Raw genomic sequence first — 20,348 nt, forward strand, 5'->3', positions numbered from 1 at the left:
AAGAGACCTGATCATTGGAGCTGTGTAATTAAAGACAGGACTTTGGGCTGCTGCCTGAAGCAGCATCAGCTGCCACCCTGTTACCTGCTGAGATGGAAGCAGAGGAACACAGACACACAGATTTGTGTTTGTTCAACAGCAGGGATTGTGCTGGGTGAACCATCAGTGCTTTACTGTGAACTCCCAGGGGAAGCTGCTTTTTGAACTTTCATTTAAATGGCACAAGTGCTGTCAGTCTCTCCTCAGCACAAGTGACTGGGCTCCCCAGAGATGGGGTGTGTACATTCTGTATCTGTGTAAATTGGTGTATATTCCTTGCAGAGAGACTAAGCCTGTTCAGTGTTTACAGATGCTCAGGCTATTCATAAATCTGTATCATAACTAAAAGGGGAAGGGCTGTGATTTAAGACAGAGTATTACTGTAGAAGGAATAAATAGTTATTTGGTGTTTACTCTAGAACTGTGAAGGACACAAGACTAGTGAAGGTCTGTGGTCTGTTGCAGAGGTGACTTAACCCTGTTACAAATTTGCTTTCTGAATAAACTTATTCAGAGGGGCACTGACTAGAGGTATTTCTTTTGCATAGACCACCTTGAAATTTGGCCAGAAAAAGAAGAATGAATTCTTTATTGAAAGCACCTGCCCTGGCAGTGATGCTGTTTTCACTGAGCTTTCATGAATGTTTCCTGTACAGACTGCTGACAAGCCTGAGAGGTGGCTCTTGGCTAGCATCTCATATAATTTCTGCCTTCAGATTTGTTTTTTACCCTGGTCCAGGAGTGATTCCTGGACCTCACCTTTACTCAAGGTCCACTTGCTATGCTCCACAAGCACTACAGGCAAAAATCCCTTTTAAGAAGCAATTTGTGTGCAAACTCCCACCTTCTGTGTGCCCCACCTCTGAAGCACCTCCACACAATTCCTTCTGCACAGGAATTTACCTTTTTGCACCTGACAAGCTGTTTCACTCTACTGCAGCTCCTGGACACCCAGTGCTGATGCAGATCTGCTCCACCTTTCCTATCAGTGACAGGCCCTGATTGCATGTACAGCTTGTTAACTCTGTGGGATGAAAAGATCAGGTTACAATCAAACACAGCTTGAAAACCACTCAGAGAAAAAGCAAGAGAAAGAGAGATGGTTTTATTCTAGTCATGGAGACCTTCATTATACAGAAATGAGAGTTTATTTCATCCAATAAACAAGAGTGACAGGTAGATCACAAACTGCATCACAGCTACTACCAGCACTGAGACAGTTCACCCACAAGTCTGGGGTAATACAATAACCCAACTGCACACAGCAGAGAATTTAACAATCAGCTCAAAAACTCAACATTGGGATTTGGTTAACTTTTTGGATGTGTGTGTATATATATATATATGTATATAGATATTCTTTTCCTACTTAAGTATTTCCTAAAATTCACATGGAAGCACAAATGGCTTTTAACACCTGGACATATATAGATTTTTCATCTTATATATATATTTATAGATATTTATAACAGTAAAGATATGTTTCTCATTACTACAATATACTTGTTTAACTCCTTTAAGCAGCTGGGAAGGAAAAAAAATAAAACCCAAACAAAAAAAAAAAAAACAAAAAAAACCCCAAAAACAGTTTCACTACAATCACATCTGATATGTGTGTGTCACAAATTACAAACAAAACAAGCCATGTGTGAGATTGGAGTCAGACCATTCCAGGACAGAACAGCTAAGAGCAGGCAAAGAGTCTCAGAGGGAGCAGGCCTACATGTCAAATGGTGGTTTTGGGCTCTCCGGGCGGGCGGGACTGGCCTTACCCGGCCGGCTGGAGGTTAGAGACAAGAGAAACAAAGAAAAAGGAAAAGGGAAGGAGAAGGGGGAGAAGTAGTAAAACAATAGTTAAAATACAGAAAGGAACTGGCATCAGAACAATAGAGGATCCACAAGAGAAATTTTAGAGTAATAGCACTGAAACAAGAGAACTTCAACAGCAATCAGGCCTGGAGGACAGCCTGCAACACAGGTGGTTCATTTAGCTCTGGTAGAGACATGACATCTGAGATGTACAGGGTTGATATATTTTTTAATTCTCAAGTCTTTTTTTTTTTTTTTTTTTAATACATGTAGCATGAAAAGTAAAAACCAAACCTTAAGATGAGATGTGATCAACAATGGTTACAAGTTTCCCCAAACACGTACCATCCACATGCAAGAAAAGGCTACGGAAGAAGTCACCACAGTACCCCAAAAACACTTAAAGATGTGCTTAGTTCAAAGCAGAAATATTTTCAACAAAACACCACACAGCAAACTCCCTGAAACATTTGGCTGTCCGTTTGCAAGGGGGGAGCAGCGTGTCGATTCCCCTCGCCCTGCTGGGTTCAGGAAAGTCAGCCAAAAATGGTGATGCAAGACAAGGGCTGGCAGGAGCCAGCGTGCCCCCAGCAGGAATGGCCCGGCTCCAGGAGCCAGGGTGAGCAGGTCTGTGAGCTCCCTGCACGCTGAGGTGTGTGCTCTATCTCAGACTTCACTCAGGCAGGACTGGGCTGATCCATTCATTCCCCCCTTCACTCATCTCCCTGCCTCACTTTGATATGAAGTTGATTGCACTGTTCCCAACATGAAATTTGTGCACCTTAGAAGTCAAGCTAATACACAGGACATTGAATCTGTTCCTAACGGGTGTCATGTGTTTTGACAGCATATTTTTGCTAAGCCACACTTTTGTCTTAAAACTACAAGGAAAGAAAACAGCTACAGCTCAGTCCTGGGTGCTACAGCTAACTGGTGCAGGCAGGACACTTATCCAGGCTAGACTAGGCAGATGGATGGACAGCCACCACTTGGACCTAAGGATGTCCCTGTGGCTGATCTCTCCAAGGAGCCTGTGTACTTCAGGGATCCATGCCACTGAATGAAGGCTACTCTATGCTCACAAAGCAATACAGGACGCACGAGCCAAGACGAAGAGCTCAATCACTAGGCTAGAGTTTTACACACACCAGGGAGGGTGGTGGGAGGCAGGGGTGTGGGATGGATGAGAGGAGTGACTGTGGCTGTGGAAGGGAGGGTGGAATGGGGAAGCCACCAGCACGGCACTCGTCGCCAGCTGTCAACAGCCTCAAGTTATAAATCTAAGAGGGACGGTTCAGCCGGTCGGATTATGGTAGGTCGAGTAGGTGAGGCGGGGCCCCTTCTGCTGTGAAAAAGCAGGAAACAAAAACAAGAGAACACACACTGTGGTTAGCACAGCAATTGCAGTCACAACCACACATGCTTCTCCACTTTGCCTGAGCCAGCAAAAGAATCCAAGCTGAGGCACAAACCCCCAGAGTGCAGCTCCACAAAGGAGAGTCACAGGCTTCTACTCAGCCTCGCACTGGCCTTTCTGCACAGCACAGATCACCAGCAGAGCAATCCCCTGGACTGCCAGTTTTGGTTCCCTCTGAAATTTGGAAGTGCAGACATTTAGTGCCAGTAAGTGCCCTGGCTCTGGGATGAGTGGAGAAGCACGGACAACAGTGAGCTCCTCTATCAAGCACATGACAGTCACACAGCATGGATGGGTCCTCTGAGACGCGCTGCTGCCAGAGGCTCTTGGCTGCTTTGGAGGAGCACCTTCTACCCCTGCAAGGCTGAGATTCCCTATTCTGACGTGAAACTGATCTTAGATGTCAGGGGCAAGCTGACAGCTTTCAGTCTTCCAGTTTGGCACAGAGTAAATGCAGCTTCTGCTTCAATAAAAGGAGCTTTGGCTACTTCTTCTCCATTCTGTTCCAAGTCTTTTGCTGATACTTTAGCTACATAAATGGGCAGCACTTAAGTGTTTGCCCTCTGCATGGATTAAGTGTTCTAGAATCTCCTTCCTGTAAGGGACTGGGGGGAAAAAAAAGCCACAATAAAAACATACAAGACAACACCCCTGACATGGCTCTCAGATTATTAACTGAAATACCACTTCAGTCTCAGACTACAGGCTGTAAGAAAGCTATAAATAAAAATGTGTTCTGTAAAACTGAGTCCAATCTGTGTTTTTCCTTTAAAGTATGTTCCCTTCAGTGTCTGCGACCTCAACTGCATTTTGCTGATGTTTCATTAAGATAAATGAATTGTTCAGTACCAAGCCAGGGTAATTTTAAGGTCCAAACTGCCTGAAATGCAAAGAGCAAAGCCAACAGCATATAGAGCAAATGGAGGGGAAGCCCTTGCACTGATCATACACTGATCACCAGGTGTCACATAATTAATACCTCAATAATTCCACACTGACAAGATTTAGATTACAGAGAATCACGTCACTGCTAGAAATGAGGATATTTGTACCAGTAGTCTATAATCACACTGGCACTACAGGAGCTACACTCCTATAAATCAGGGCAAGTTCCCTCATTTAGCAAATAAACCAGAGCAACTCTCCAGTCCTGTTTATTAAACCTCAGCAGAACTTACTGCTCCAGATTTATTAAGCCTCAGAGCTAAATGCACAGATCCCACATGTCATGATCTCTAAGGGTGCTCACGGTGTAAATGCAGCCACACCAACCCTTTGGTGGCTTCTGCTGTCACTGGAACAGCAACAGCACCTGAATTTAAACCCCACAGAACTTCAGCTCAACATTTAGAGAGATGCTGCTGCATCATGATGTTAGAAGGCATTTTTTGAGAAGGCGAAAGGACTGTTTGCATTTCAGGAGTTTGCACAGGTTGTGCTAAAAGCCTCTGAGGGTTCACATGAAAAAGGTGCTTGAAGCCACCAGAATACGCAAAGTGTTCTGCCAGGAGTGGCCACTTGACCCTAGCAGGATAAACAGGGCTGAAGGGAGCACAGGTAATTCACAGGTAGATGGGCTGCTTTTTGTAATGTACTAGATTGATTTTTGCACTCATTTCTCTCAGCATTCAAAGCATTTTGAATAGGGCCACTTTTTAAACTTGTAGGCTATTTCTGTTGAGGTTTTCTGGAGATGCTTGCAGATTCTGCCTGGTAAGGTTAGAAAAGGCTGAAAACTCTTTACCAGCACTAAAAGGGGCAGAGAAGTCTCTCAGGCAACATTTACTCCCAAAATTCTGCTTCAGTCAGACTACACTGCTAATCAAGCCTTTTTATATCACTGAAAAGTCACTTTTTCCTGTCAGGACAAGGAACAAAGTTTTGCTCACAGGGAAGCCTGTGGCTGTCTCCAGTACATAAGAAAGAAGACCTGAGCCCTGGCAGGAGCACAGGGAGATGAGTTCCAGGGACTGTCACATCCTTTGAAGTCAGTCTTTCAGGCCATACCCAGAGAGAACACTGAGCTAATCCTATCTAAGAACCACTGGGCTAATAGGGAGTTCTATTGAACTATTTCTATTGAAATAGGGAGTTCTGTTGATAGAGATCTAAACAGAGGTGGGAAATATTATATTTATTCCCTTGGACTGCAAAAGGTTTTGGGTATAATTTTTTTGATAATTTAGTGAGGTTTTTTTTGTTTTTAATTTTTATTTCCTTGGTGCTCTTTATGCCAGATTAGAACCAGAACGCCCCATAACAGCGAGTCCCAGAATGGGGTACAGACAACAGTGAGGCTCCTTCCCAAGGTTGTTCACCCAGGATGCATGTTTCCAGGGCTGCCAGGGATGTCTGCAGTAGGCAGAATATGGGAGGAAACTGCTGATTGCTCCAACACCTCTGCAGTGTGCCAGCAATGAGGAGGGTTGGTGATGACGTCCTCAAAGATGTCAATCATGAGCAATCACTGCAATGTGGCACCTCTCAGCTCTACCTGCAGTTCTGTGCAGCAGTAACAGACACCATCTACTGCAAGATGGGGGCTGGCTGAGACCCCCTGCCCCAGAACAGGGGCTTGAACTTCTGCTATTGCTATTAAAATAGGATTTCAGCACGTGCTCCTCGCCCCCAGATCTCTCTGCCACAATCAGCAGCAAGGAAATCTGCAGGAGCTGCTGCTTCTCCACTCCTCCGTCATGAAACAACATCCACAGAGAAAGGGAGAAGGGGCCCAGAAAATCCACACCTGCCCTGTTTTGCTCTCTGTACCTCTTTGTCAATAAGGGCTGGAGGCTCACAAGAAAAAGGCTCAGGAGAATTTGCTAATGTCTCTCTTCACACCCCCACTGACATTAAGAGGATGAGCAGCACACAGCACAAACCCACACCCTGCTACATCACTGAACCACTACAATGCTGCAAAATGCAGGGAGAGAGAGGACAGGGAAATGGGCTGAGAGGACAGGAGCTCAGGGCAGGGTTTGAGGATCACAGATTACTACAGCCTTCCTCTTGCAGAGAAGGCAGAAGAGTACCTAGAAAGTAAAGGGTCAAGGGGAGAACAAACAAAGGGAGTTCACATCTATCTGATGATGGGACACAAGGGTAAAAGGGAACATTCAATGTCAGAGTTACCCTGCACTCAGACATGGAAGTCCTGATATTAATGACCCAAACTCCTCTTGACTTCCATGAGCACCAGGGATACAGTGAGGATGGGAGCACTTCTCCAGCCAGACATTAGAATATAAGAAGAGGAGTCTGAACTATCAGCTCCCCAAGTCTCTGTGTTGATCCTAACAGAGCTGACAGACCAAATCAAAGCAGAGTTTATTCAGCTGATCTTACAGTCAGTGTGGATAAAAGCCAAATGAAAGACACAGAGTTTAGACCTTGCTGTGAGAGCTCATTCCCCCATCCCACCTCCTCTATTTAGAAGCAGAGAAAGGATCCTCCAGACCTTAAATCAGGTACTGAAGCTTTCCCAGCTCCTGCAGCTCAAGCAGCTGCTCTGGCTCTCATCAGCCAGTTTTTCTGTTCAAGACTCCTCCCTTTATGAGATCCTGGCAGAGGTGGTTCATCAGACAAGGGACTCTGTTACTAACACAAGAACTGGGCAGCAGAGGAGAGCTGCAGAGCAGAGCTGGAGGATGGGGACACAGTGACTCATGCATTGCAGAGAGAGTGCAGAACCTACCGTGGCTGCCAGTCCTCAGGGGTCACTGATAGTGATTCTGAAAGACAACACGAAATCAACATGGCAGTTCAGACAGTTCAAGGCAGAGGCCACACAGACTGTCAGGAAGGTGGAACAGATACACAGGCGCTGGCACAGACACAGTCACACATCCCCCTCAAACACAGCATGAGCAGGGGGACTGCAAACACACAGCAAACACTCACGGCCTCATCTCCACCCACATCCAGACCCTGTTGTGCACAGGGGTGCACCAAACCCCATCCATCTGTCCACACACCTACTGGCTGCTGCTCACTCACCCAAGCTCCTCACACATTCACCAGTGTCATAGCCAGGTTTCAGCACAGTAGCTGGGCTTGTCCCACTGAGGACTCCTATCTTCTGACCAAATTAAACGTTTAACAAAGAGCTTGGGAAAGAGGGAGATAACGTGCAGTCCTGAGCACTACCTCAAATGGCACAAAGCAGGCGAAGGCTTTTCTGAAGGTCATAAATCATTAAATCAGCTACTCTGACCTCCTGAATAATTCAGATCAGAGCTGTGAGACCTTATCATAGAATGGTTTGGGTTGGAAGGGACCTTAAAGATGATCTAGTTCCAACCCCTGGCCATGGGCACAGACATTGGCCACTAAATCACTAAGGAGATAATGTGTGCCTTGAAAATGTGTGTCCAGAAACCCTTTGGGAGTTCCAGTGATGTGCCCCCATGGTACTGACCAGCACAGCAGCCAGTGAGAATCATACCTGCCAGGAGGTAACCCCAGACCCATGGCCTTGTGATACCAAAGAATGGAGAACACATTTATACCTTCAACCTCAATCATTTTTCTGATGGTTGAGTCATTCACACTGAAATTTTCTTAGCTCTCCGTCAAGCTCTTCTACCTATAGGCTCTATCAAACTATTTTAAACTAGAGAATAAACATGTGAGGGAATACCTTCATAGATTTCTTCCCTAGATCAAATCCTAAATGCAGTCCACTGCACACTGAGAGGATCTTGGATGGTTTGTAACTTTCAGCTCCCAAAATTGGAGCTATATTTGTCTATATGGATTTCCACAGTAAACTGAATAAATGCTAAGCACAGAAACAGGATGGTAAGTCTTAAGTGTCCTTCATTATATGCAGGAAAATCTTTCTGTGCAAAAAAAATGTACCATGTGGTGATTACACGTGAAAATGTGTTTATACACTTATGTTTATGAAAAAGGAGTAGCATGACACTTGTGTAAGTTCCTCATTCATAAAATCAGATGCTCAAACCAGAGGCACAAAACTATCAAACTTCTACCCAGGCATCAATGAGCACACAAAGTACACCCAGCCACCACCACCCATCTGAGCTCACTCCACACCACCAACTCCTCCACCAAAGCCCACCTGTGCTGAACACAAGAGCTTTGTTCCTCTCTCACACACACTGCACAGCCCAGTTAGCAGGGGAAAGATGGGTATTAAAAAAGCAACAATGGAGATGGCATTCGTTCACCCATGGCAGAAGGACCCGAGTCCAAGTGCTAGCAGGGAACATTCTTATTCTATATACAGGAGAGGAAGAGAAAGAGTCCCTTGTCATTGGAAATTCTCCATTCATCAGTGAACTCAAATGACAAGCTGGTATCAGGATCCGGAGGAGTCTATGAACAACTGGAAGAATCAGAGAGGGGGATCAGAGAATGAGCATCACACTTCACAGCTTCTGGAATTACATTCTCAACTCCAGATCAGGGCAGTCAGTAGCATGCAATCCAACCTACCATCTCTCCTAAACCAAGGGGTTGCTCAGTCAAGCATGAAACTCTTTCCTCCTCTGCTCCAGTGCTGTTTTCCTACCTTTCCCTAAGCCCTTGTACTCATGCAAAAGGCAGAAAAGCCATTAAGATAAGCTATGACAGATTTCTTTAAAAAAAGGCCAATTCATTTCAGCCCATTTGGGGAATCCTATCATGACAGCCAGGTATATAGAATATTTTTCATGAGTGAAGAAATGAAACTGAGTGAAAGGAGGAAAATGGAGACATAAAGAAGCATAAGTATACTGAAAACAAAACCACAAAGTGACAGTATATGGAAAGGCAGGGTCACAAGAAGCAGGAGCCAAAATACACAGTAGAAGCATGCTGACATCCATAGGTGCCTCCACAGTCTCCAGGGCAACACTGAGGTATGTGAGGACAAGTTACTGTGAGAGCTGCATCAAGGTGCATAGGAAGGACTGGGGCAAAGGCACCAAGAAAGTAAAACCATTTGCAAACACTAGAGTCACAAACTGGTCTGTAAAGCTGTCTGGACTCATCCACCTCTGGGCTGGCTGCAGCCTGGCAGAGAACATTTCCCTCCAAACAGGCAGTACCAAACATGAGCTGGGCACTATTGCAGAAGGAATATTGAACCCACTCTGCCATACACCATCCCCAACCATTGACAGGCTTGGTGTTTCCACAGAAAACGGCAAAGTTTCAGACCTGTGCCACCAGCACCCACTGGAGAGGTGTTTTCCACAAGGGAAGTGTTCCCTCTGTCATGTCACTGGAGAGTTTCTGGTTGTGTTTGTTCTTTACACTGCAATTACCTCCTCCTCCTCAAGGGAAACTAAGTACCCAACATAAAAGCATTCCTGGTTCCAGACTGCTTCCCAAGTCCTGCTCAGGAACACGTACTCAGCTGCACTGGGATAATCCCTTATTACTGTGTTGAAGTGTGTCTGAAGTGAATGAACAGGAAAGGAAATGAGTTTCCTAATGGGAAAGCAAAGCTGTGTGATTTGAACCCTCTAGACTGGAAAATGCTGAAGTTGATTACACAAGCAACAGAATTGCCTAAGAATTCATTTCCCTGCCAGTGATCCTGTGATACTCTCCTAGCCAGAAAGCAGCTGAGCAGCTCTGAAGGTCTTCCAACTCACCTTGAAGAACTCTGGGCCAAGAGAAAAGGAGCAACTTCAGACTTTGGGGAGCCCTACACAGAGAGGAATCTCATCCCAGTCCTGTGATTTAGCTGATGACTATAGGCATTGTTACAATTGCTGTAAACCTTGGGATCAGGGTTTTCTCCCACATTCTTCATAGAGGCTTTTAGAGAGAAACAGCTGCCCCTCTGTTTGAGAGCTGCCTTGGCATTGCCTCATCCATACAATGGAATCTCAGAGGACAATGATGCTCCTGCCTCTGAATCCAATCCAAATATCCAAAGGCTCTACCCACACCATGCACTCCATTCTCCTCCTATGACCCAGGCAGGCCAAGTGCTGCCAAGGCTCCAACCCAAAACCAGAACATCCTCCATCTGCAAGGAGCTGTGTCTCAGCACTTACCTGGGAACACCAGGAGGAGCACGGTTAGGCCGAGAAGGAACCTGAGGTGGGGGCCCGAAGGGATCAGGAGAGGCACCTGGCCTGGAGGGCACAGGGGGGGCACCACCCAGCGTGGAGCCACCAGCAGGAGGTGGCCCAGGAGCCGGTCCGCGAGACCCAGGTCTGGCGGGGGGCACTGCAGGAGCTCTCCTCTGCGGCGTGGGGCTGGATGTGGGGGACCTGCCAAACAAACAAAGGCATTCAACTGCAGCAACAGCTCTGGGATGTCCCCACAGGCACCACTCTGCCTTCAGTGTTTCTCTCTAGCTTCACATCACTTTACACACCACCCTTTGGCTTTCAAGTACCACACCAGGCTGCTTCCAAAGCTACATCAACCCCATCCAACCCAAGCAGAACATCTCTGTAATGATATCCTAGGAGCCTGCCAGCAGAAACACCCAGGACTCTTCATCCACAGGAAGAAGAGGACTCCCTGTGTCAGCGGGAGGCCCCAGCAAGGCTCCGAAGAGGCGTCAGGCAGCTCTGGGGGCTCTCCCCCTGAGCCTCTGGTACCTGCGTCCGGACGGTACGCTCTGCACCTGCAGCCAGGAGTCGTCCACCGGTGGGGGCATGGGGGTGCTGATGGTGCTGGTGTTGATGTCCCCGATGATGTTGAGGGCCTCCTTCAGCGCGTGGTACATGCGCAGCATCTCGTCGCGCCGCTGCGCCTGCTCCGCCGACTCCTCCATCAGCGTGTTCTGGTCCCCGCAGGAGTACAGGTTTGCCAGCAGCTCTGAATGGATGAAGTCCTTGGTCTGTAAGTGAGCAGAGAGAGGGAATCAGTTTTCACCATCTCTCCCCAAAAACACTCTATTCTGTCCCCACCTCTTCCTTGCAAGCTGCCTTCTGTTTTTCTTCATTTTTTCCTCCCTCCCTGTTTTTCTCCTTTCTGCCTCTCCCACCTCCCTTGACCACAGTGAGATAAGTACATTGTTTATCATGAGGTGCATGATTGTCTTCGGCATGAGGTCTCTGATGGTTTTGTTGACAATTGCCATGTAGGAATCCACCAGGTTCCTGATCGTTTCCACTTGTCTCTCCAGCTGAGGATCCATGGAGTGCATGAAACTGTCTCCTCCATTCTCCTCTGCTTCACTGGCCTGCAGAAAAAAAGGAGAAACATATTGGTTCTTCAAATATAACATTAAATTGGCTTTCCATGAGAGCTAAGAGAAGAGTAGAAGGGAACAGGCAGGAAGCTCATGAAATAAATTAAATTTATTTAAACTTACATTTTGAGCTGTGATTGTCAATGCACAACTCAGTTTGTACAGACTTCTCCAGCTCAGATCTGAGAAATTTTAGCAATAAAGCTGCTCTCTCAGTAGAAAGTTATTAAGAAAAGGTGAAAGGCAACAGGGATTCCTGACACATGTTCAGGTGCATCTCAAAGCTGTATTATTACTTTTTAATATTTACAGCTTCTTGAAAGGTTCTTCATTTGATCTGGGTTTTCCACGACCAGTCAGTTAAAACCAAGAACCATTCACTATAAATTAAGTCTCACAGGCTCTCTGCCATGCTGCATCTTTGTCCTCATTATACAAATGAGAAAACAGATACAGAGCAGTGAAACAATGCTCCTCTCAGGCTGACCACAAGTAGATGGAATAAAATAGAAAACTTTACTATCACTTCAACTGCAACTCCTGCATCATAAGTTATAATTATCTTTTCTTTCACACCAAGCAGATGAATCTCCTCCTCTTGGCCTGAAATACATTGTTTATTCTGTAAGGTAAAACCTGGACTGTGCTGTTTGACAGCAAGCAATCTCCAAGGCCCCTCCATTTGGGATCAATTTCAAAGTATTGAAGCATGAAAGAACTGCTGCCTTCCTCAATGTTTATTTTAAAAAAAAGCCCCATGATTGTATAATGAAACATCTTTGTTTTAAACAGCCCTAGTCTGAACAATCTACCATGTAGGAAATGGCTTCTCTTTTGTTTTGGGGAACAAAATATATGAGAGAGGGCAAATTCTTTTGTTCATTTGAGCTTTTGCTGAGAAGATCTTACATAATGAAGGAATGCAAGGTCTCAGTGTGAAACAAAGTAAAGGAAGTGGATGTCAAACAGGACAACTTAAAAAAGTGAGGGTAAAAAAAAAAAACCCAAAAAGAAGCTTGCACCAAGATTCAGAAGTCATACAAAAAGGAAGGAATAAAAAGAAAAAGAAAACTCAAACCAAGAACAGAAACAGACAGCAGGAATCCAACAGAGGGTACAAAGAGGGAGAAGAAGCAAATGCCTCTCAGGAAATTGTGACAAAAGGAGAAAAAAAAATGAGAGCGATATCTGGTGAGAGCCCCAGGAGGCAAGACAGGCAGAGGGGGTCAGACTTACTTTGTCCTTGTCCTGGCAGGCCAGTTTGAGCATACGTGGAAAAAATTAAAACAAAAAGGGACAAAAAATAAAAAATTACTTTTAGTTGGTCTTAGAATTTGGAGAAGGTCCCAAAATAGCACTGACAAGCAAAAGACCAATCCCACTAAAAATACATCAGTACCTCTATTACCCTAGAAGGGGAACAAGTGAACTGTTCAGCTAAACAGAAAAGTGGGATGCTCTGCAAAGGAAACCATGTTGTTAGCAACAAAGGATAACTTTCTTACCTGCAGGGGCCACTGCCATTCCTCACAGGGGCTTTGAGACAGGGACCAGGGTTCCCATGTCACACCCCTCCACTTGCACAGCAACAGGTGCCAATGGCCACTGTGGTTAAGAGAACCAGTCTGGTTCAAAGCTAATCTGAAGTCATGTCACTGTTAAAGCCCAGTGCCTAACTCTCTTTTTAAAATCTCTTATCAGTTTGTTAGGAAATGCTTTAAGGCAAAACCAGCAATATTCAAGTGTAACAGGATAGATGAATGCAAGAAATCTATTAGAAGCAACAAATACAAATAGAAAAGCAATTATCACTTTTCTAATGGGAAAACTATTTATAGTAGCTTCCTCTCACAGAGGAACAGGAAAGGCTTTGAACAGAAACAAATACCCCAATTGTCTAGAAGATACTTTTAAAGCACAAAATAATGCTGACAATAAGTGCTGTGGGGCAAGGGAAAGGGAAGAGATAAGAGTTCTTGCTAAAGGAGCATATTAGAGTATCCACAAAGCAAAATTCAAAGAACATCCCTCCCTAATTAGTTGGAGGAAGGAAAGTTGGAGAACTGCTAAATCAGGAAGTCCCTAATAAGGCTGTACAGAGTTCCCAAAAAGGAATGGTGCCTTTGCTCAGTGGATACCATACCAGTTAGTAGTCACAGTAGTTAAATGTCACCCTTATATTGTGAATTTAATGTCCACAAAACAAGACAGCTAGAGGGATTTATCAAGGCAGTCTTTTCCTACTTTATCTTCCCTTTGAAGCTGCCAGCTATTTTATCTCAAGCTTCCCTAATGGAAGCAACAGAAAGATTCTCAGCTCTGGAAAGACAAAACCTTTATAGACTTAATTTTAACACAAGAAGATGGAGCTATCCTTCTCAAGACACATGCTGTGCTCCTGCTTATCCCATTATTGTGGCTGTCACTTACCCCAACACGCTCTGGGTACACTCCTGCCCTGAGGAATGAAGCCTTCCAGCTGTCCACCTCCTCCTGGGTCTCACAGGCCAGCTCCAGCTGCCGGTAGTCCTTGTAAACATTCCTGACAGGAAGACACATATTTTATTATTCTCTCTCTCAACTCAGAGATCTGCCCATATTTGACAAAGATATCAATGACTAGGGAATCCTCCTGTCATTTTAAGACAGACACTTGGTCCCTTGCTAGGCACCTCATGATGACTCTGCAAAAGCAAAGGTTTTTTAAAAATCAAGTCTGATTGCTCTCAAATCAGATTTATGTTTCAGCAAGGCCTAAAAAAGATTCTCTTTTCAGTTCTGTTTGCTGCTGGACTCCTCCACACATCCCAGGTCCTATGGATTTCCCTAGTCACTCACCAAGAACATTGTGATTATAAACATATATCCCAGCCACAGGCAGACTGAGGTAACCACACCAAAAGGCTGAAGGGTTAAGTTCACACCACAAGCCATACACTGGCAAACAAAAGGAAAATTATACCTATCTGTAAGATCAGAAGGAATGAAGTAAAGTCCTCCCATCTCCTTCAAAAGCAGCTGTTCTGAAAGGACACTCACATCTGTCCTGGCCAGCTATCCTCACACACTCATCCCCATCCTGTCCCTGGCTCCAGCAGCTTGCTGTGCTGAGATGGAGCATACCTCTGTTCAGTGTTGAAGAGAGCAAAGATGTGCTTGCTGGACATGAAGCCCTTCTCCACATCCCGCAGTTTCAGGTTATCCACTGGTAACATGTACTTCTTCTCCTTCTCCTGAAAAGGGAATGAGGAACAAGTCACTCCCTGCTCCAGGGCCACCTCTGCTCTACCAGCAGGGAGTATCAGCATCAGGGCCCCACAGCAACAGAGGCATTCTCAGATCCAGGTCCTTTGTTTCCTTCAGTCTGTGAGAGAAGGGGAAAGCTGGAAACAAAAGTTTGTCCTTCCCAACTGCTTTTGTGATGTGGCCCAACAACCCTGTCCCATCAACTCCTCCAGGGCCAGGCACCAGCACAGCAATGTCCAACCTCCCCAGACTGTGCTCAACACCGTGGTCCCACTCTTCTTAGCAAAGGGGGCAATCCACGTTCAGGAAAAGCCAGAGATGTAATAGAAAAGCTGGTTTGATACAGAAGTTAAGTGTCAATAAACCTTAATGTTAAATATTATGTTAAAGATCTCATATATGTATATATCTATATGCATATGTATATCTATCTCGAATTTACCTCTTCAGAAAACTTGACTTGCTGATTTTGTTACTTCATCCTATCACTGTCCTAGTCCTACACTCAATTAGTTACTGTGAACCCTTCACCTTCATTAAAAAAAATATTAAAACTTCATATCAACTTTTACATTTGCACTCAGAAACTAAGTCAGAAATTATAACCCCTGCTTAGTCTCAAATCTGGATCTACAGCAAATTAATAGAACTGGATGTGGTTTAAGGCCCTCATTTGGAGCATCCTTTTCCAGCTGGGAATTATACCCCAGCACAACAGGAGAGGGAGCCCTCACACTGGTCTCCAAAAGGCAGAATGCAGCTCTCCAAGACTAAGCCAAACCCAGAGCATCCTCCTATGTGCAAAGCAAGCATGTGAGACTGTCCCCTTGTGAGATCTTGTTTGTAGACTTTTCTTGGCTGAAAACAACATGATCACTCTTGGAGGAAACAGGAAGGAAAACAAAGATGGGCAGTGAGGAGAGATCCTGAAGAGCTGACCAGGAAGGAAGGGCAGGGCAGAGGAGCAGGTAAAAGTGAGAAAGCTGCTGAGCTCTAACACCCAGACAATTGCAAATCCAGCCTAATGTCCTCTTAAGCTTCACCTAAATTGACTTGAGTTTGCTAAGGACACCAGCACCTCACAGTACTGAGATATCCCAAAGACAAAACTGTACCAGTTCACTACAAATCATATGCAACAGGAATATCCCAAAACACAGCATTTAGAAAACAGAAGAGATCTCTTGGATTGTTGCCAGACTCCCTTTCAAAGATGCCAGACCATGAAAACACAAGAATTCTTCCAAGCAAATTTCCCTGGACTTTCTAATACTGCTGATCAGCTTTAATTAGATGTGGGCAGGCACTTTTCTAATGGGGTATATGTCAGCCACATGCTGCTCTCAGAGCTACTCAGACTACTTCAGATTCTGTGAGTCACAAAGAACTTGCAAGTTTTCTATTACTCTGGGTTATCATTATGGTGACTGAGGCTGAACTGGTGACCTAGAAGAGAACAACACCAACTGCTGAGTCCTTGGCCAAGTCAGACCATCCCCACTGCAGCCTTGCTTAACTGGAACTCCCTAAATCCACTCCACAGTCCCTGGGCTAGTAAAAAAAAAAAAACACCAATCACCGCCCACACATCCCCCCTAAAAACCCAACAAAAAGCCCAAATCAATAATCCAAAACAAATAACAAAAAAACCCCACAAACAAACAAAAAAACCAACACAAAAAAACCCTTGCAAACAAACAAACAAAAAACCCCCCAAACCACCAAAAAAAAACCCCACAAAAAAACCACTCAACAAAATACAACCAAAACTGCTGATGTTAAAGATGTCTGAGGAAAACCTTCTGCATTAGGCCCACATAATTCCATACAAGTGCTGCAATGGTGTCATTCTTCAGGAAAAAATGTCCAAAAGTAAGGGAATTCCGTGACCCTGATATGGAAACAACATGCTCTTTGCCAGAGTTTCAACTTTCACCCTTTCCAAGCTCTCACATAAATGCTGCCATGTGATCAGGACAGCACTATCTCCACATGCTGATCTTGCCACAGACAACAGAAGACAAAATATCTGTGTGCCAGCACAACTTATCAGTCCTCAAGGTGGAGGTAGCAAGAGCAATCAGGTGGAGAACATGGGCACAAAACAGGGAACCCCCAAGGCAGGCAAGCTGCAGTGAGCCCCTGCTGCTCCCCATCTCCCTACACCTCCCCCTTCCAGTCCCCCACTTCAGCCTTTGCAGCTTCTCAGCTTTCAACCCAGCCTGTTTTATATCAACAATCTGACTTCATTTCCTGAATGTAGAGACAGGAAAGTGTGGAATGAGCTGCCAAGGGCTGAGCCTCTCCAAACTTTGGCTGAGCACTCTGCCCATACGTTAGCAATCTGGCAGGGTGTGCTATGGCTGAGCAGTATCCTGGCCAAGAGGGGAAAAGGGCTTCTCTCTCTCTCTCTGGCTTTTCAGACTTGGAGTCAGGAGGGAAGAGAAGGAAGAGCCAGCACACATAGAAATGGGAAAGTAGTTTGTGAAATCTTATATTCAAAGTCCTCAGTCTGATCCCAAGAGGCTTATGTTACTCATATAGCCCTTCATCAATAAGAAGGAAAAAAAATCAGGCAGAACTGTCCCTCAGCAGCAGAGTATGTGTTATATAAAATGTGCTCCTCGGCTGTGAGTTCATCTGTAGAGCCACGAGGCCAAGGGAAGCTGTTCCAGTGGCAGAGACCCCCAGACTGTACAAAACAGAAGATGGTGCTCAGTGTTGGTTGAGAATATTGCAGGCACAGGGTAACCACCCCTCATCAGGGCTGCTGCTCCCCCCAGGAGCCTCAGCCTGCAGGGAGAGCTGCAGAAAGAGATGACTGCAAGCTCCTTGCAGAGGCAGGAAAAGTGCCAGAGGATTATTCCCCCGCCCCCAGCACAGTGCAGAATGCAGCCATATGGCTCTGTACTCTGCATCTACAGGGAAAGAAAATACACATGGCCAGGAAACCAACCAGGATCCATGAGCCACTCCAGTTGTGGGGTGGCAAGCACAATAACTGCAGGAAAAAAGTGATGCTGTAGTTGCAGCCTGATGTTCCAAAGTCCTTTATTGTTGCTACACATCTTCTTATGGTGGCTAAATCCTAGAAATGGGTTTTGGCCAGATACAGCAATAATCTGCACTATCACCTGAATTACTTGTTGCTAAACTGTAGGTAATAAGCTTCAAAAAGTTCACAGAATTCAGCAGGCAGCAAGCCAGCCTGACTCCAAGCATTCCCTCCAGTCACCTGGACTGCCTAAGCAGCAAAGTAAATTTTCCTGCTCTTGGATACATGCAAAATGAAGCTGACAGATGCATGTGTGGGCTCCCTAAGGTTGGAAATTGGCACTCACAGCACAAGAAAGTAATTGGCAGAATTATCAGATCTCAGTTTGCATTTGGAGCATAAATAAACTAATTAAAGGTTTCCCTGTAGCTGTTATGACAAACACCTTCTTCTGCACAGAGACAAAGGTCTGTGGATATGGGAGAAGACACTGCCATTGTTTTAATTGGGGGTCGTGTGAAATTAGGAGAAATTCATCTTGCCTAAGCCTCTTAATCTCCTTTCCCTCCTGCAAGATGTAAAGGTAAACAAACCTGCCCCAGAGATGCCTGGAGTTTCAGCAAAATTGTTTCTGTTAAACACATGCACAGCATTTTGGGAACTCCAGTAATAAAACTCTACTCCAATGGAGAAGCAATAACATCATAATTTATAATAAACACACTGCACAAATACATGCACACTAAAAGATTATTAGGAAAAAGCCTCTGAAAAACAGTTCGGAATATTTGAAAGCAAGTGAGCTGAGCTTTTCAAGCTGAACCAACCACTCCACTCCCCCAAACAAGATGTTACCAATTGCTTTCTGCTTCTTGTCTTAGCAAGAAGAAGAGATGAATTTGTGAGATGTGACTCCTCCAGGAAGCCCTGGTCATCCCACTACATACACACATCTTGAGACCACATTTCCCAGACACAGCCCACCTGTGTCACTTTTGCCCTCAGAGCATAATTTATGGGAATGATTCCTCCCCCAAGCTGCAGAGCAGCTGTAATAGCTTGTTTACATCAGAAAGCTGCCTTGGTTTAAGTTTAACTTAAACAACACATCCTAAGATTTTAAGCTGATTTATTTCAAAAGCTCTCTAGACACTAGACCTGGACTTATATGATTGATCACAACCATTACTGTTGGCTTAGTAAGCACAGCAATGGTAATTAACTCACCTGCAGTAAAGATTTTTATTCACATGAGCTAGAAGAATGAATAGATTTAAACCTGCAGCCAAGTGCAACCCTAGGAAGCCATCAGGGGGTTTATGAAGAAGCAGAGGCAAAGCCTGAGTTGCCTGAGAGAGACTTTAGTGCCCAAAACTCGACTGTCACAACCCCTTAAATGCCACAGCAATGCCCACCAGCCTTCACAAAGGACAACCAGGCCCTTCTCCCCAGTCCCCTTGTGCCAGGGCAGGGATGAACCATCCCAGAGTATCCGACTTGCTTTGCTAAAGGAAAGCACAACACACACAGACACACACGAAGTGTTTCACATCTCAGAGAGGGTAGGTTACACCTCCCCAGTGCACCATCAGTGCCAAGATGGGACTTCCAAGTGTTCACATTTTTGGTCACAAATCTTAACCATCCACACCAGGAGAAGGAATCCTGAAAGGGAAGAGGAATGAAGTCCCCTTTCTCCCTGCAGCACAGGGAGAGGGAGCAAATCCTGTGGGCAGGGAGTAACATCTGGAATCACTAGACGAGAGCCAGGCGTCACAGAAAGCGACAGCATTCCTCAAGTTTCCATGCAGGGTAGGGAACCTTCCTTTCCCCCGCGCAACCCCATCCGTCAGCCGCTCACTTCCTGCCAAACTCTGCCTTCCCAGCAGCCAGCAAGCTCCTCCCTCGAGTCTAGTTAGCTTTCCACTGCCACGTCAAGTGAGGCAGAAGGACAGAAGGGAAGCAAGAAGGGAGGGAGCAAAAACCAGAAGAGGGAGGGAGGCTCAGCAATGCCAGGGCGTAGTGGGGGGAGAGAAAGAAGGGATGTGGATTGCTCCTGCAGCAGCCAGAGGTGAGCTGCAAGGGCAGCTGGCCAAGGTTGCCTTCTGCAACCCTGTCCAAGGACCTTCTGGAGGGCTTGGAAGCAAAGACTGGTTCTGTTTGAGCTTTGCTCTGGACCCACTGGTCTTCAGAACAGGAGATGAGGGTGCATGGGGCCTGAGGATCCTCCCACACAACTCCATGGGGAAGAGAAGGATTTGAATGAAGCAACAAGTTCTGCACACCTGGGTGGCAGCCAAGACTTCCTCCTCAAAGTGCAGTAATCGATTTTTTTCTTTTTCTCTTTCTAAAAAGGTGCAGCATCTCCCAGGTGGAATCCAGGTACCAGCCTGACACCAGCACTGGAAGAGGAAGGCGCTTGGAGACTTGCTCCAAATTGGAAACATTCAGGGAGCAACATTTCTTCTCCCCCAGCTGCCAGAGGAGGATGTTTTTCCAATCAGGACTTGGACTTTCGTTCACCCCATCTCTGCCCCGCACAACCCCATCCCCAACGCAGGGAGGGGAGAGGACTAAGGAGCTGCTGATTGCCGGAGAGCAGAGAGCAGATCGCAGAGGCTCCACTCCGTCTGCCCAGTGTTCAGACTACCTGTTCAGGACTACGAGATTGT

At 45.6% G+C, this 20,348-nt stretch overlaps 1 protein-coding gene across 7 annotated transcripts in view; it reads right to left on the reverse strand.

Moving 5' to 3' along the window:
* Window positions 1-1,112: 1,112 nt before the first annotated feature.
* Window positions 1,113-20,348, reverse strand: part of DNM1 (dynamin 1) — a 64,931-nt gene continuing 45,695 nt past the window's right edge. For 2 of the 7 annotated variants that reach the window (XM_059486331.1, XM_059486330.1), the window contains exons 16-22: window positions 14,559-14,668; window positions 13,866-13,977; window positions 12,672-12,683; window positions 11,256-11,426; window positions 10,840-11,081; window positions 10,285-10,503; window positions 1,113-1,819 (exon numbers count right to left, since the gene is read on the reverse strand). In XM_059486331.1, coding sequence (XP_059342314.1) covers window positions 1,759-1,819; window positions 10,285-10,503; window positions 10,840-11,081; window positions 11,256-11,426; window positions 12,672-12,683; window positions 13,866-13,977; window positions 14,559-14,668 — 927 coding nt within the window. In that variant the 3' untranslated portion in view covers window positions 1,113-1,758. Of the gene's footprint in view, window positions 3,194-6,962; window positions 7,000-10,284; window positions 10,504-10,839; window positions 11,082-11,255; window positions 11,427-12,671; window positions 12,684-13,865; window positions 13,978-14,558; window positions 14,669-20,348 lie in introns of all 7 variants that reach the window. The other 5 variants (XM_059486332.1, XM_059486329.1, XM_059486334.1 and 2 more) reach the window with 4 other exon arrangements.

The sequence above is a fragment of the Ammospiza nelsoni genome, chromosome 20 (genome assembly GCF_027579445.1).
Source record: "Ammospiza nelsoni isolate bAmmNel1 chromosome 20, bAmmNel1.pri, whole genome shotgun sequence".
Classification (NCBI taxonomy): domain Eukaryota; kingdom Metazoa; phylum Chordata; class Aves; order Passeriformes; family Passerellidae; genus Ammospiza; species Ammospiza nelsoni.